The sequence below is a fragment of the Schistocerca nitens genome, chromosome 5 (assembly GCF_023898315.1).
Source record: "Schistocerca nitens isolate TAMUIC-IGC-003100 chromosome 5, iqSchNite1.1, whole genome shotgun sequence".
Lineage (NCBI taxonomy): Eukaryota > Metazoa > Arthropoda > Insecta > Orthoptera > Acrididae > Schistocerca > Schistocerca nitens.
In genome coordinates this window covers 656,845,183-656,863,050 of record NC_064618.1, presented here as the reverse complement: position 1 = coordinate 656,863,050, position 17,868 = coordinate 656,845,183, and the positions used below count along the sequence as shown (strand labels likewise).

Sequence of the window (17,868 nt, the reverse complement as noted above, 5' to 3'; positions counted from 1 at the left end):
TCAGTTTGAATCTGCCTACAATCTACATGCACTTAAATCTTACTATATTGTCCTTGACCAACCCCCCCCCCCCCCCTGTAACTGTTTTACTCTAACATACACTTCCTTCCTCCACACACACATCCATTAGTAACCAAATTAACTATTCATGTTTCGTATTAACCCATCCCCTTTTTTCAGCAAGCTATGCCATAAAGTTCTGTCTCTCTCTCTCTCTCTCTCTCTCTCTCTCTCTCTCACACACACACACACACACACACACTCTCTCTCTCTCTCTCTCTCTCTCTCTATCTCTATCTCCAATTCGGTATCTCCTCATTAATTACTCCAGCTACCTGCATAAATTTCAACATTCTTCTGCAATGTATATTTCAAAATTTTCCTGTCTCATCTTGTTTATTGTTTTATTCTGTGCATCTCATTTCCACATAAGTTTATGCTCCAAATAAACACTTTTAGGAAAGAATTCTTTCAGAAAAGTTCTTCTTTCTGTTGCCAGTCTGCATTTTATATTTTTCTTACTTCCACTTCTATCAGTTATTTTGATGTCCTCCTCCTGCCCAAACAGCCGAACTCATGTACCACTTCTAGCATTATAACTCATTTAGTACTTCTAGCATTATATTACCTAATCTCATTCCCCTAGCATCACCTGATTACTTAATCCATACTACAGTTAAGTAACGTTGTTTTATTGAATAACTTAAACGTCTTTTCAAGGGCTATCAATTCCATTAATATGGGCTCCCAAAACCAATGCTGTTTCTGACATTATCTGATGATATTGATTAATTAAAGAGAAAACTACATTGTAATCATTTGTAGATCAGAGAAAAAGCTTTCAGTAATGTTGACTAGAATAAAGTCTTTGAAATTCTGAAGTTATCAGGGACAAAATGCAATGAGCAAAATGTTATATATGACTTGTACAGACAACAGACACCAGACTACAGTTACAAGAGCCAAAGAGCACAAAAGGGGCTGTACTTGAGAAGCACGAGGGACAGATTTGTAAGTTATCCCTCCCCCCCCCCCCTCTACCCCCACCCCCCACCCTCTCCCATGTTATTCACTATATTTGGAGCAAGCAGTAAAGGAAACCAAGGAAAAATTTGGAAAGGGAACTGATGTTCAGCACAAAGAAATAAAAAGTTTAAGTGTTGCCAATGGTGCAGAGTCATTTAGCAATGTGAAATTTATAGTTGGTGTCAGTGTGTGTCCCTTTCTAAAATCACCAACCCAGCCAGTTAAGATAGTAAACTTGCTTTCATGAGGACAGTTGCTCAGATAACTATCAGACTGACCTGATTTAAGTTATCTGCCATTTCCCTAAATCTGAGAAGGATACATCAGATATCCTTCCCCATTCTCATCCAATCCAAACTTGTGCTTTGTCTGTGGCCCATTTAAATTTCATTGTCTTCATTGGTGTCTAGGGAACAACCACGTGCCTTTCACATTATCTTATAACCATTCTGGTAGCTTCTAATATTTTTATTAAACTGCAGTAAGGATTATAATTAGTGAAGTGAATGCTGTTTTAAACATAAGTTGGTTACCATATAGTAACAAATGTTTATTAAACTTCTGTCTAAAAGTGTGAGAGAAGCAATGGCAGATTGCCAGCTAGATTAAGTGTGGCACACCATATTACTGTTCAAAGTCAATGAAGCTATGCGCAGAAAATTTTTACGAATCCAAACATGACGGTGCAAGTTCAGAGTTAAAGTGCATGCAGCTATTTACAAAAATTCACAAGTCTTTATAGAATACTTAAAGTTAAAAGTTCAATGAAGCTATGTGGAAAAATTAACCCCTCGGTTGTTCAAAGTTTAAGCCCAAGAAGCTGACAGGCAAAAACTTTCCTAAATTTGCAAACTCCTGCAGAAATTTTTCAAGTCCTAAACTTGTTACCTGGAAAAGTTCATACACTTTAGTCATGACAGACACTTCACTCATCAGCACATACGTCTGTACTTGGTAATCTCTCAAAGTGAACTGTCCGTGGCCAATGTGGCCATCACCCTTATATAGATATGATGTGTCACCACAAAAATCACAAATTTACACATTTTGTACAAATTATTATAAAATCTACACATGCAAATACTCTCCATGATTTGCAGTTCCGTACTGATTCTTTTGATCCCTTAAAATATGTTAGATTCATATTGACTATTCATCAAAATTTCCAGTGTAATGTAATTTGCTCATTGCATGTGATCCTTATTCTGTAAAAAAATTACATTGAACTTACTGCTAACACAAGATTACATATGAATTTGGGCTAGAACTTCACCAGCTTCCCCAAGATGACTTATTTTGAAATTGTAACACAGTTACTATTTCAGTTTTCCTGTTTTATCCTTAATCATATTATATATTGCTAGTTAATACTATGTTAGAGAGCTACTGTGAAGGTGAACAGCTCTTAAATGACTTTGAATATATGTCTATCAAATATTTCCCTTAGCACAGTCCCTTTCATTAAACACTTCTTAACAGTAAGCCACAAGCCTCACACTGACTTTTCTGTCCTTTCTTAAACGTGTGTTTTCCTTGCAGTTAGTCAAAAGTATCAAAAGGAAAAATCAATTAAGAAAACTATTACGTTAAGATACAGAAGTCCTGGCTTGTACTTACATTTAGAAGGCAAAATGCTGATAGGCACACATAAAAAAGTACACAGTACTATGTTCGTTTCCAGAACTATTAGGTCCTTCCTCAGGAAAGAACGAGGGGTGGGTTGGGGATGAGTGGGGCTTGTTTGTGGTGAGAATGAGGGTAAACAAAGAAACAGCAGAACGCAAAAGAAAGGTTACTCAAAATGTGAAAATATCACCAACCTATACTTCCCACCTCCCCGAGGAAAGAACTAGTAGTTACAAAAGCTAGGACAGCATCATGTACTTTTTCTTTTATGTGTGTGTATTTGCAGAACTAACAATATTAAGAAAAGGATAATTGCTAACTTTCAACCAACAAGACCTTCATCAAAGTCGGGCTTCAGCTGCCAGAGACAGTGGTCTCTTGTGAGGGGTGGGGGGGGGGGGAAGGGGTGGGGGGTTGTTGTCTGTTTTCAACGAAGGCCTTGTTGACTGAAAGCTCGCCTTCCAACGGTCTTTTTGTTGTATCTATCTGCAGCTCAGTGCTATATGGTTGCTACTGCAACTATTCTTTTCATAATATTGGTAGTACTAAGTATTTCATTTCATGAAGGTCATGAATGGCCAGCAGTTCTGTCCCATAACTCAAAAGTTATATTTGTCATTTAATTATCTGTCTGTGCTGTAGTCTGACTGTAGTGGCATTAAGCTGCTATTGTCAGTCATATATGAGAATGTAAGATTAGCCAACTTTTACAGTTCGACATAGAAAACTGACACCCATGAGACATTGTCAATAAAATGTGCTTTTTCCTTGCAGGGCAGCTGTGCATTCTCTTCAGTTATTGTACTCAGCAGTCTTATGCCAGCAACTCTACTAAGAAAGCTGTGTATCCCATCCAGTGTGGAAACAGTGTGGCTCTCAAAGCTGGATTCACTCTCTGATGAAGATGCGAGCAGTGAGGCTGTCCATCTTGCTTCATTTAAGTGCCTCCAAAATTATGGACCTAAGTTCTTGCTAATAGCAGCGAATATTTTTCGTACTGCTATAGCTTTGAGGATAGCTGCCATCAGTTCACAAAATGTGGTTTGTACACGGCTTTTTAATTTGTTGCTAAGCAAATGCCATTTTCTGGTATCAGATATATGTGATGTCCATAAAAAGATGTTTAGGCTTTTAAAGCACCTGGCTTTCTGGTCAGTATTTACCATTGCCTTGACAGTTGGCCTGTTCACTGGAAAGAATTTGAAGAAATTCAGTCTGAGTTTAATGTTCCACATCACAAGTTTTTGAGGCATACAACCACAAGATGGCTTACTTTAGGACCTCCAGCCAACAGAATTTAGTAACAGTGGGATGTTATTCAATATTACCTTCTTAAGCAAATACCTCTTCACTGTTCAGTCCAAATTCATAAATTTCATCTGCATAGCTATTCAGTCAATTCACACATTGTTTTCAGAACCAAACACCTTTGATTCATTACTTACAAACAGCAATAGACAATACACTTCAAACCATTCAGGCTTGTGTTTTGAAGGTTTGTGCTTTGAGAAAAATAGAGAGTATTCTTGAAGTTCTTCATAATGAACCTTTTACATTGTATAATATGCTTCCTCTTGAACAACTAATTGTTATCATGCAAGTAATCATGACAAAAAAAAGTCCAAAAACATTACACCACAGCATGCAAACATGTGATAAAAATATGTGCTTCTCAGGTGAACCACTGAAAAGTTTCAGATTTTTTTAGGCCCCAAAGAAAGAATAACGAGCAGAAGCTGCAGTGACATGTTAAATGTTGCAAAGATGATGCCCTTTGATGTCCAGCAAGATTACTTACGGGATGAGTGGAAGGTTTTACAATTTGAAAAAGATTACCAGCTTTAGATAACAAAGGCATTTGCTATTACTGGCAGCAGCACATCTCAAAAATAGACTCATCATCCATAGAGTTCAAGATTCCAAATGTTTCAAAACTTGTTAAAGCTTCTCTTGCATTGTCCCATGGAAATGCAGACATAGAGAGAAGGTATTCCGATTCCACTTTGAAGCACACATTAGGAGAAGACAAGACAGTGATGACAAAGATTTTTATTAAACAATGGTTTTACTGTGAAGGGTCCTTGAGGACAATACCCATATTTACTTTACTTTACATATGGACAGCAAGCACATACAAAGAATACTCCTTATAAGGAAGGATGTAAAAGGGAAAGAAAATTTGAATTGGAAGAAAAGAAAAAGGAGGAACAATACCAAAGGCATCTTTAAGAGAATATTAAAAATATGAATAACATGAAAAAATCAATTGACTATGAGACAGCTCCTTTGAAAGAAAAGAGTGAAGAATACCAAATGTCTAAGGTAGCAAGAGAACTTCTCTCTGAAGCTTCAGCTACACTGAAGACAGTGCTCAAATAAAAATTATTTACAGGCAGAAAAAATTGGTCCAGAGTATGCATGATGGTGCACAAACCATGAAAGTGTAAGAAAGAGTAAAAGATAGGAAGGTGGAAACAGTTCACAAAAATCTCGAAAGAAAAATCTAATACAATTACTTCATTTTTTTTACCAATATTCCCAAGAAACATTAATCCAAAAATATTTTGTTGGTCTCTTTCCAATATTGAAGTGTAAAATGTCATTAGTTGCGTAAATGTAACATAAATTGTGTTTGTGAATTACAATTACCAATATTGAATTACCAGTACTGAATTACCAATGTACATGCATACATTAATGAATTTGTATGAAGCGGAAAAATTGCCATACCCTGTCCAATATTGTAATAGAAAAATTTATGGTCTTAACCAGCCTTTTTGGTATAGTATTATCAAAAATGAAAACAATTCATTTGTACCATATCTGTGTATTGAAATAATTTCTCACCTTTGAGTTGACTTTTAAAAATATTTTATCACTTTTTCCAAATATTTTGTCACCAATCTTGCTTTTTTCACCCTGCATATGGAGGCACATAGACAGTAATTTCTCCATTGCTCATTATCCAAATAAAATAGAAAAGGAAACCAATAATATGGTATGATGTACCCACCACCATGCATAGTATAGTCGCTTGTGAAGTACAGATACACATTGTCAGTGAATACGAATTGTTTGTATTGGTAATGGCTCTCTCTCTCTCTCTCTCTCTCTCTCTCTCTCTCTCTCTCTCTCTCTGTGTGTGTTTGTGTGTGTGTGTGTGTGTGTGTGTGTGTGTGTGTGTGTGTGTCAGTCAGTGTAGTGGTAAGGTTCTTTTCCAAAATCGATATCTTCTTTAGCAGCCCTGGTCAAATCAATACATATATTTAATTTTCCAAAAGTTCTATAAATCATTTTGCATATAATTCTGCATCATTTGCATTTACCACTATCCATTTTATTTTGGTGTAATTTGCTTGATGCAGAGGTTTGATTTTTTTTTATGTTTAGTAAGTTATTATGTGATATCAGTTGTTTCTTATTGAAATTACAGGTATTTGATGGAAAATTAAAAAAAGTGCAGTATAAAATTGAATCAGAGTCTATTGCGGCCTCCAAAATTCTTCTTACAGCATTTGCAGCTTTACCATTGCCAACAAAAAATGTTGTACAACATAGGAAGCATATCTATGATACGTGGAAGTCCATGGAAACAATAAAGGTTGGTCATATTATGTATTTGTTGTAGATTTTATGTTGCAAAAGGTAGCTCATTAGATTTTTTTTGTGTTTCAGGTTTATTATTTCTTTCCCTGTTTGGACATTTTAATATTCATATGTATATTTTGAATAATGTCACTGTGTAGACACTCTCAGGTATTTTCTACTGTCAGTTGCTGCTGCTGCTGCTGCTACTGCTGTTGTTGGTGCTGTTGTGCATCTCTCCATGTAAGTCTCCCTTGTGCAAATCTCTGCATAATTACTGCAGCCAACTTGATCTATTGATTATCCTATCTACCCGTCTTATCCTCAGCATTTATTTGTAACTGCACAGTTCAAAATCTTTTATTCTCTTCTTATCCCAGCTGTGTATTGGTAAGGTTTCATTTCCATGCAAGACTACACTCCAAACAAACAGTTTCAGAGAACACATTGTAACACATTTATATTTAAAAACAAAGTCCAATACTAGAAGAACTAGGATGTAATAAAAATAATATTATGAAGTGGATAGATCGCTGCTCACCATATGGAGGAGACTCATCAAATGAATTCGCGAATAATGACTACCATCAGCTGTAGAACGGAATGATGACAATGAAAATTCGTGCCAGACCGGGACTCCAACCTGTATTTCCCGCTTATCGCGAGCAGTCGCCTTACCATTTGGCTATCCATGCATGACTCATGACCAGACCCAAACTTCCATGTCGTCAACCATGTGTATACGATGGCACAAATTTTCATTGTTGTCATTCCAATCTACAGCTGATGCTAGTCATTATTCGCAATTGCAAATTCATGTGATGAGTTGCATATTGGCTGTGGTTGCCACAGTGCATCATCATCAGATAAACACAGGCACTGCAGTATCATATTTACATGCCAATACCAGGCATGCTGCGATTTCCAAGCACATCATCTGATCTGTACGGCAGTACACATAATGGATGTGTGAGTACAGGTTGTAGACGTGTGGTTGACGACATATAGAAGTTTGGATCTGGCTGTGAGTCGTGCACTGATAGCCAAATGGTAAGGTGAACGCTCATGATCAGCGGGAAATCCGGGTTTGAGTCCTGGTCCGGCACAAATTTTCATTGTCATCATTCCATTTTACAGCTGATGTTAGTCATTATTCGCAATTGCAAAGTCATTTGATGATTTGTGTAATGGCTGTGGTTGCCGCAGTGCATCGTCATCAGAACCCAGGCACTGCAATATCTTATATAGAGGAGATGCTGGGTCGCAGACTGGCACAACGAAATGATTGCTATACATTTTAGTTTTTGTCCAAACGGCCTTCTTCTGAAGTAGAAAACACACACACATTCAAATGAGCTCAACTCCCACTCTCACATGACCACTGCCTGGCCACTGGCCAGAATTAATTGTAAATGTGCCTGATGGGAGCAGCAATCCAATAATGGGGCTAAGGAGGTGGCAGGGTCATGGTGGGGGCAGGGTAGAGCTGCTAGGAGCAGTCAGGAGACTAGGGGGGGGGGGGGGGGGGGGCAGATAAGGAGAAAAGTAGAGAAGCAGAAAATGCTAGTTGATGTGTTGATCAAGTGGAAGGCTGTGTTGTGCTGGAGTGGAAACAGGGAAGGGGATAGGTAAGTGAAGGACAGGGACTAGCAATTGCTGAGGCCAGAGAGGGCTACAGGAACATAAGATGTACATCTACATCTACATTTATACTCCGCAAGCCACCCAACGGTGTGTGACAGAGGGCACTTTACGTGCCACTGTCATTACCTCCCTTTCCTGTTCCAGTCGCGTATGGTTCGCGGGAAGAACGACTGTCTGAAAGCCTCCGTGCGCGCTCGAATCTCTCTAATTTTACATTCGTGATCTCCTCGGGAGAGGTCCCGTCTGTGCAATTCAGAAAATCTTTTCATGCACAGCTTTCCATGTGAACTTCTTTGGGGATCTTGTAGTAGCTTGTATCACTGCATCCACCCCTCTTTCTTCCTCTAGTGATTTCTTCCTACCACAATGTTCCTTCCTCGGATCACACACATTTCCTTCCCTCTCATATCTGTCTCATAATATCATTGTTGTTACACATGATTGCTACACAGTGTCAAACTCTGCCCACCATCATCTCTTCACAACTTCAACATTTTCGTATTTTTCTTTGCTCCGAGGACAAGTTTCCAGCCATCTTGTTATTAACATGTAGTTACTAGCAACTGAAGATAAAGATAAGAAAAATAAATGAAAGGTTACACATACTAGTCATGAGAGCACCATATAATCACAATTGTATCAAATTATCATCAATACTTCCTCAGTTATTAATGTTCAAATAGTATAAATCCCATTGTGGGACACCCTGTATTTGATGTTAACAGATTACTCTTTCTCATTGTTGTTCTTCACTATTCAAGATTAAATCTAACTTTGGCACAGAAAGGGGTGAATTATACTGCCACTAAAGTCTTTGGTCACTTACCAAATAGTATCAAAAGTCTGACAGATAACCAACAAGTATTTAAGAAGAAATTAAAAGAATTTCTGAATGACAACTTCTTCTACTCCATAGAGGAATTTTTAGATATAAATTAAGAAAAAAAAGAAAAAATATATAAAAAAATAAAATAAAAAAGTTGTTATATTAACTCAATTATGTTGTTAAATTAACTTAATTATGTCATGTATTGGAAAATTTGACTCATTCCACATCATTACGAAATATCGTATTCATGATCCATGGAACTAGTATTAATCTAATCTAATCTAATCTCAGAAATGCTCTCCTTCTTATTATCACTGAACGTTATGCCATCTTTACTTGTTCCATTGTCAGGCATTTTGCTGTGCAGTAGCAAAACTTTCGTGTCTCATTTCTTAATCTAATTTCCTCAGAATTACCTCTATACAAGACAGCATTCCTCTGTTCAACTGATATTCCAAGTCTTCTGCTAGAATTAAAGTAACATCAGCAAACCTTAAATTCTCTCTCTCTTCTGTTATGGTAAAAGTCCAACAGTCCCCGTAGATGTTAGGTCACTAAGGTTACAGTGGTTGGGACATCTGTAGATAATGGAAGAACAACAGATGCCAAAGAAGGTGCTAAATGCAAAACCAGGGGGTAGCCACTCAGTGGGAAGACTGAGATTACAATGGCTGGATGATGGAGAGATGGATTTGAGGAAGTTAGGAATACAGGAGTGGAGAAGGCTGGCCAAGTTGAGTGGACTGGAAGAGACAAGTGGTCAACAAGGCAGCAAGGCGCTGTAGTGCCAGAAAAGAAGAAGAAGAAGAAGAAGATTATGGTAGAATAATGTTAATCTGAAAAGGTTGGTTTGCTACTCCCTGTAAAGATGACACTAGTGGCAGACAGGCACAACAAAAAGTCTGTTACACACTGAGCTTCCAGCCATATCCTTCTTCAGAAAAGAAAAGAAAACACATTTACGCAAGCAAGCACACCTCATACGTAAATGGCCATTCTCTCTGGCCACTGCTGCCAGCATCATTATGCCGCACCTGAAGGTCAGCTGTGCTCTTGATCACGAAGTAGGGCACAACATTGTAAGATCCCTGCCAGGTCACATATAGGCAAGATTGGTCTGGATTGGGGTGTGAAACCACATATATGAACATCTTGTTTTGCCATCTATTTTCAGTCTGCTCCACTCAGCAATTTGACCACGTGCATATCTTACGAAATGTTCTGTTCAGTGTATGAGATGTCCGTTATGTAACTGGCCCAGAACAGCGCACCAGACACCGACCTCAGCATCATGTAATGTTTGATGTGCTGTTGAGGATTTCCTAATGGATAATGGCTCTTGTTCTCAGAGTTCACATATCTCCCACACACCGATTGATGCCTTTATGAAGAAATGAAGAGCTCAAGATCAAAAAGTTTACTTCCTTGAGAAACCTTCAGCAGAACTCAACACAAGCAGTTCGATCTGTAATCTTCAGCTCATATGTAACAAAAGTATTTTAAAGATGAACTAAACAGTGATTGTTTAATACTTCTCATACAGCTAACTGGTATTGCAATTTAGTTAGACTTTACTGCAAGTCATCTTTTGTTTGGGCAATATTTTGTGGTTTTGTATTGCTTTCTTTGTTTAAATTATGTTATCATGAAATCCTTAAAACATCTGTTTGGGCAGTTTTATGTAGCTACCCAATATTAACGAGTTTCTATGTGTTAATCTCAAATGGCTCAGGTGTTAGTACTGTAATGGATAAGAGACAGACCCATCTCACAGCTCAGCAACTGCCTGGTGTACTGCCTTCCACAGCCCGATGGCACATGGTGATAGCATTTCAAGTACAATTCTGTCAATGCACGCACTTGTCAGTCAAAGTTAGACATTGCCTTCTAAATGGCAACATGGTTCCACAACTGGCTCATTTTGTAACCTTTGTGCTATTTCAGTTTGCGCTTTTTGGCCATTTTCAAACTTTTTAGCTGAAGCAAGTTTCATTGTCATGTAGGTTTATGCAAATTGAACAGCATCAAAAATAAAAAACCATATGCCTCATTAGAGGTGCCAGGATTACTTAGAGGAATCAACAAACAGCCAAAAAGTCTTTTTGGTAGACAGTCGTGGTAACAGCATGACATAATGTTTATGCGTAGACCCATAGTACTACCTATATGAATTTAAATTTGGATCAGTGCAATCATTTAAAGGTGGCCTAACAACCAAAACTGTAGTAATACCAATATAGGTTGCAAAATGAGTTGGTTATGAAACCGTTTCATCACTTAGAAAATTCATAGTGGATGGGGACCCACAAGCAACAAAATTAGTCAGTATCTGATGAGCTGAATAATTTCCATACTTCACCTACAATTAAAATTTATATTTGGGGTGTAAATACTCTGACTTTATCACTGTTCCTTTAGTTGTCCTGGTATACAGGGCGCAAACATTGTTTGTTGTGTAGGAATTCTGTGCAGTTTTAAAAGACAAGAATGAGATTTTCTCTGAAAGTAAAAACGATCTCACAAGTAAGTCATTTATTGTTTTCTTGTTCGCAAAGACAGCCTTATGATGAATAGTCTCTCACCAGTGATGACCAAATTACTGAGATTTCTATTATTATAGTGTGCTGTTCACTTTCTCTTGAATGATAATCAGTTTCATTGAGTTAAAGAAAATCTTCAGATCCATAGTAGCTGCACAGCAACCAGTTAGTTTTAGGTGCTGTACTTATAGTTCCATAATCCACTAAATCTCCTTAGACATTAAGTCTTCAGTTTGTGTGCAGGTTTACTCCTGAAATTGATTTTTTTTTTTTTTTTGCTAATGAATCAGATGGTCTTGTAGTACAGCAGCATTTGTGTGTGTGCGCGCGTTTGTTTGAAATGACAAGTTGATAATTAATTCTGCTTTGTTTCAGGTGTTAGTTGAAATTCGCTTGCAACAAGAGGCGTGTGTTCAGGATCCAGTTGTAACTGACAGATTCATACAAGAGTGCTTTTGTTGCTACGTAAAGTTGATCCCAGCATTGGAAAAAACTACTAACTTTAATAGCATGGAAGAATATTTGAAGTTAATAGACTGGGCCGACAGGTGGGTATATGATAAGAGAATTCCTTTAAGCAATAAGCGTTTCTTTAGCTGACAAGCACCCAAGAATTATTGTACTTAACACAGTATGCTCATATATTAGAATAGGAAAGAATGCAATTGCTCTTGTAGTAGAGATTTATTAATTGACTTTGCAATATTTGGAACTTCAGTTAAGACCTGCAGGAATAGTTCCATCAGTTCCTGTTGTCGTCCGCTACCCGTTTCTGAGTACACATTTCTAGCTGATACTGCCTTTGTATTTGTTGCTGGTGGCTTAGGAAACCAATCTCCATGTAACATTGATGCTCATATGCAGGGTGTAACAAAAAAGAATCACCAAACTTTCAGAAAACTTTCCTCACACACAGAGGAATAAAATGTGTTTTATGGACATGGGTGTGGAAATGCTTTACTTCCATCTTAGAGCTAGAATGTATTGTAAATTGTAGTTCTTAGGTTTACTACCAATGTTTGCTGTTCCAATTGAATGAAGATAATGTTAAAATGTGACTCACTTCGTTGCTTGTGTTGACATGTGACTGATGTCATTGCTCTACTAGCATCAAGCATGTGGCATCAATTGTGTAATGTTCATGACAGACTTGGATGTGGTACATTGCAGCAAAACTGTACTCAGATGTGGAATTGGCAGGTGCCCATTTTCTGTACGGATTAGTAGATGGTAATGGCCATTTCACTCAATGTTTGTATCACGAGGAGTTTTCAGAATGACAGTGCACCGACAGGAGAACATCGTCTTAAGGAGCATGGGACTTCTAAGCCTACTACTCCTGACTGGAAAAGGCCTAGTATGATGAGGACACTTCAGCTGGAGCAGAAAATCGTATGTGTGGTTGACAACAACCCTACTGTCAGCATGTTACAATTAGCTGCAACAAGTAATGTTGACCACATGACTATCTGGAGAGTGCTACATGAGAACCTGCTACGGTATATCTGTACCATGTACTGCACGTGCAGGCACTATCAACAGCTGATCTTTCTGCATGGGTACACTTCTTCAACTGGTCCCTCCAACAATGTGTCAGCTGTCTCTTTAGTGTAAATATGCTGTTCAAGGATGAGGCTTCATTTCAGAGTAGATGATTAATGTGTTGAAGAATTGTAAAAACTGAACTGTAACATGGAAAGAGATCACTTCCAGACCCATGTCAATGTAAAATATTTTCTTCCTCAATGTGTGAGGAATTTTTCCTGGACATTTGGCCATACCTTTTTGTACACCCTGGGTATTGCTCCTGAATGTTGTTGAGGGGCACAGATGAATTTGCCCGAGTTTCCATATTTGTGAAGCTTCTCCTTCCTGTCTTCTTCAGTCTTGTTCAGACATTGTCAGGTAAAATGGTTAACCACAACTTTCAGTCTTCTTCTTTCAAAGCATTTGTGATTTATGATGCTCTCAATCTAACCCATTTAGTGCTTTAGAGGAGACACTGAGAAACCTCTTACATGTATTGAGCCTCAACAAACTTTGTCATTACATGTGGCCAAACCTTCTAGTCCACTGACTGTTGATGTCAGCTTGAATAATATTCATTCAGGGATTGACACCACATAGTCCTCATATTTGATTCCCCTAACTGACCAAAACTATTTGATTTCAAAATTTTTCACAGTGAAATTGCAGTCACTTCCAGTAACTCGTAGGTCAGCTTACACACTGAAATAAAAAACCCTGGTTTCAGTTTTTAAAATTTTTATTGCATTTGTATGTATTTTTAAAAAATTTGTACATATTTGCTAACTTCCATATTATTTGCTGAACAGCTTCATCTTAGTTTCAAATGTGTCAGTACTCACATGTGACAGATCATTTCACTTTGCTGCCATTACTGTTTTGTAAGCATTTATTGCTGCTTCTGCACAGATTTTGTATACTTCAGTTCATAGTGTCACAAACCCATTTGCAACACTTGTTATTCCCTGGGCACCAGCCTGTTGTAACTGCTGAGTACCAGGGGAATACTTGGTAAGCCACACTGAGTACATGGTTGCTAGCTGTAGCTTGTATATGTACCAACAGCCATTTCTCCATGGAGAACTGCGCATACATTGTTCAGAGAGACTCTGAGAATTGTAAAACTGGTGTTCTATGACATTTTTTATTAACAAAATGGTTATTACCTTGTAGGATATAATCTGGTTGAGACATTAATACATGTTAAAATCTATAGAAAGTTTTTTTATCTGCTTCAAAATTGGAAGAAGGCTTGGATATTTTGATTGGAGGGGAAGAGTGCTATTTTGCTTAATTATCTGATCCTATTTTTATTTGAAGAGAAGCTTTTAATGCTATTGAGAATTTGCAGATGACTTTACATGTATACAGTTTGTGCTGGAGTTTTAATATTTTGAAGTCTGTTACTTTTGTCATCCATGTGCTGCTCCTCCACAGTCTTTTGCCTCTTGTTTTGGGGCAGAAGGGCTAGTACTTGCAGTCAGTATTAATGACCAATAACCTAGCCACCATGAAAACTATTCAAGTTTTTGATTATCTTGTCAAATATCATGTTTCTTATGTAGCAGTTCCTAGTACATAGTAAGCCAACTTCTGATATAAAATTGCCTTCACTGAATATGCAAACCAAAGTGTAGGTAAAGCATGGCAGTATTAATTTACAAACAATAACAAACTCATACGTAGTCATAAAAACATTTGAGACAATAAAACAGCCAAGTACTATACTGTGGATCAAGATTGAAACTTCTTCGTTAATCTTAGATGTTCTATGATATCACATAAAATTACATATTACATTACACTTTTCCAATGTTGCTAAACACCATATTAACTGTAACAGCATTACAAGACACTTTAACAGTAAATAATGAAAATAACAGATTCTTTTTGTTTATATACTTAATTTATTAATTTTTTTCTTCTCCAGAATTCTGGTAACTAGCCTTCCCATGGAGTGTCCTTATACCAATGAACGTTCTCATTTTGAATGGCTTATGATGAACACCACAGGGCAATTGACAGTTACTTTACTGAATCAGATTTTGGAAGCATTACTGATCATGACAGACAAAGGACAGATATGTTTGTCACTTATCCACAAAGGAGTTAGAATTTGCAAAAAAGCACTGCGAACTGGTAAGATTTATACATTGTTTTTAAGAGGTTGTTTTTACCCATTGCTATAGCAATACATAAGAAATGTTTATGTATGCTTACTGCTTTGCTGTTAGCTTTATAGTGTTCCATCCATTCATAATGGAAAATCTTTGAAATCGAGTACACTTTTAAATAATGGTTTTCAAGGTACACAATTTATTAGAAATTGTAGGTTGTTATTTGTTGCAGACTCAGAAAAGTTGTGTGCTCCATTTCATGAATTTCCTTTTCACTTTTTGGCTTTCAGCAAAGTGAGGGTGACAGCTGGTGGAAACTGTGCAACGTCTGTACAAAAAATTCCGGAACTTGGTCCACAAAATTTTTCTACCCTTACCTTTTACTTACAGTGTGTGATCTCCTTGGAAATACTCCCCTCTGCAATTGATAGACCACTCCACATGCAGCTTCCACTTCTGGAAGCAGTCTTGATACGCCTCTTGCTGGATTGCGTGATATGCTGTCTGTGAATTTGCTTTTATCTCACCTCTTGTTGCAAATCTTTGTTCTTTCAATAGGGTTTTCAACTTCGGAAATAAAAAAAGTCCACAGGGACCAAGTCTGGAGAGGACAGAGGATGAGGCAGCACAGTGATTCTGTTATTTGTGCAATAGTCACGAACCAACTGGGATCAATGTGCGGGTACATTACTGTGATGCAAGCGCCATGAATTGTCTCATCACATTTCATACCATTTCCTTCTCACATTTTCTGGCAGGCCTCGCAACACGTCCCAATGCTACCATCGACTAACAGTTTGTCCCTGTGGCACAAATTTATGATCGAAAAAGCCTTCAAAATCAAATAAAACTATCAGAATGACTTTGACATTTGACCTGAGACCTGACAAAGTTTTTTTTGGTCTTGCAGAACCTTTTCTGACCCATTGTGATGATTAAACCTTGGTCTCAACAGTATAACCGTAGACCCGCATCTCGTCACCAGCTATGATTCTTTTAAGGAACATCTCATTCTCATTTGTGTGATGCAGAAGCTCTTCACAGATTGTGAGGTGAAGGTCTTTCTGGCCTTGACTCATGAGCCATGGGACGAACTTGACAGCAACATGATGCATTCCAAGGTGCTGTGTCAGGATTTCGACATGATGCAGCTGAAGTGTTACTTTCTTCTGCAATCTCCTGGACAGTCAGTCTTCAATTGGTACGCGTAATTTCATTGACATTCCTGACATGAGCATCATCGGTAGACATCAAGGAGTGTCCGAACGAGGGTCATCTTTAACTTCTGTCCAGCCATTTTTAAACTGTGTGAAACATTTATAATACTGACTGCGGCTTAAACACTCATCACCGTCGGCTTCCTGCACCACTTAGCGTGTCTGTGTAAAGGTTTTCTTGAGTTTCGCACAAAATTTAATGCAAATATATTGCTCCTCTAACACTACCATCTCGAAATCCGCAAACTGTGCAACGCAGTGTTCTGCTCAATACAACACTGAACAATAACTAACAGACATACAACAATGAAACTTCCAGCAGGTATAAGGTTTTTAAGCAGGTGTTTGTGTTTGCTTGTCTGAGAGAAGAAAGAAAAATTAGAAAAAAAAGTTGTGGTTGTCTCTTGAAAAGCTAGAATTCTGTCTGTCATGTCCTGTTTCTCAAGAGAGACACAGTAGGGTTGTAACACATTAAAATTAACCAAATGTTTATTTTTTCGCAGAAAGTCCTACTTTTATTATCAAAAACTCTAATAATGGGTCATTTAGGAGATAAGAGGTTTCCTTTTCAGTTCTGCACTTCTGAACCAAACAAAAAATGTTATAAATGAGCCTTTTGAATAGGTCGTTTCTCTTCCTTCCTGTATTGTTTGACAAATATTATGAAAACATAACAGTGATAACATGCCTGTAGTTAATATGGTAAGGAAAGTTCTGGTAGAATGTAAATAATTTAGGAGTTAAAGAGACCGCGCACCATATGGAGAATCATCAGCTCGACAGGCACACAAAAAGAATGAAAACCTGCTAGCTTTTGGGTAAGTCCTCGAATGAGTTCTGAACTCACCCCTTCCACTGCCCCCCCCCCCCCCCTACACACACACACACACACACACACACACACACCTGTGTACGTACCTTCGGCAGGCTGAAAACACAATACTGGGATGCAGTTCGACAGGTGGACTGGGTTGAGTCAGGTAGGGTGGTTAGTGAGAGAAAGAGGAGGGAAGCATAAGGAGGGTTTGGGTATGGTTAGTTGGCAGCTTAAAGGGAGATAGCCAGTGTGTGTAATAAGAATGCAGGGAGGGGGGAAGGCAGCAGGTGTATGGGGTAGAAATACAACACAAGGGCACCAGAGCTGGTAATGAGTTACATTATGAACATTGTTTCTCAGAGGAATGACAGCAATCGTGTGTGAGAAAAGTAATGGGACTGATTTTTTATCTAACAAAATTTTTACTTTGTTTTCTTTTTTCAAACAACAATATTGTCCTCTTCAAATTCGTTCCCTTCGTCTGGTATAGACCAATGGAGTCATTGGTCCCAGTCTTGGTAGCAGTGGTTAAAGGCTTCAAGTGGTAGGGTCTTTAACATGTTGGTCACATTCTTTTGAATGTTCTACAGAATCACAAAATGAAGTCCTTTTAATGCATTTTTCAATTTTAGGAATAGAAAACAGTCACAAGGACTCGGATTGAGTCAACAGGGGGGCTGTGGAACTACAGGGGTGCACTTTGAGGTCAAAAATTCCGTGATGGAAGAGGCTGTGTGACATGGGGCGTTGTATGATGCTGCATCTGATTGTCTGCAATGGCTGGGCTCTCTTGATTCACACTTTTCGTGAGCCTTTCAAGGTCATCTTTGTGAAACACTTGGTTGACTGTTTGTCCTGGAGGGACAGTCTGACAAGAGCATACACACAATTGACTTTTTCATCGGTTTTTAAAGTTGAAGGTCTTCCTGAGTGAGGTTTA

General features: G+C 38.0%; 1 protein-coding gene across 1 annotated transcript in view; it reads left to right on the top strand.

Moving 5' to 3' along the window:
- The window catches only part of LOC126260642 (uncharacterized), a 166,255-nt gene that overhangs the window by 116,911 nt on the left and 31,476 nt on the right, over positions 1-17,868 (top strand). The window contains exons 13-16 of the mRNA XM_049957980.1: positions 3,427-3,693; positions 6,086-6,253; positions 11,626-11,798; positions 14,708-14,916. Of these exons, the coding sequence (XP_049813937.1) occupies positions 3,427-3,693; positions 6,086-6,253; positions 11,626-11,798; positions 14,708-14,916 (817 nt within the window). The remainder of the gene's footprint in view (positions 1-3,426; positions 3,694-6,085; positions 6,254-11,625; positions 11,799-14,707; positions 14,917-17,868) is intronic.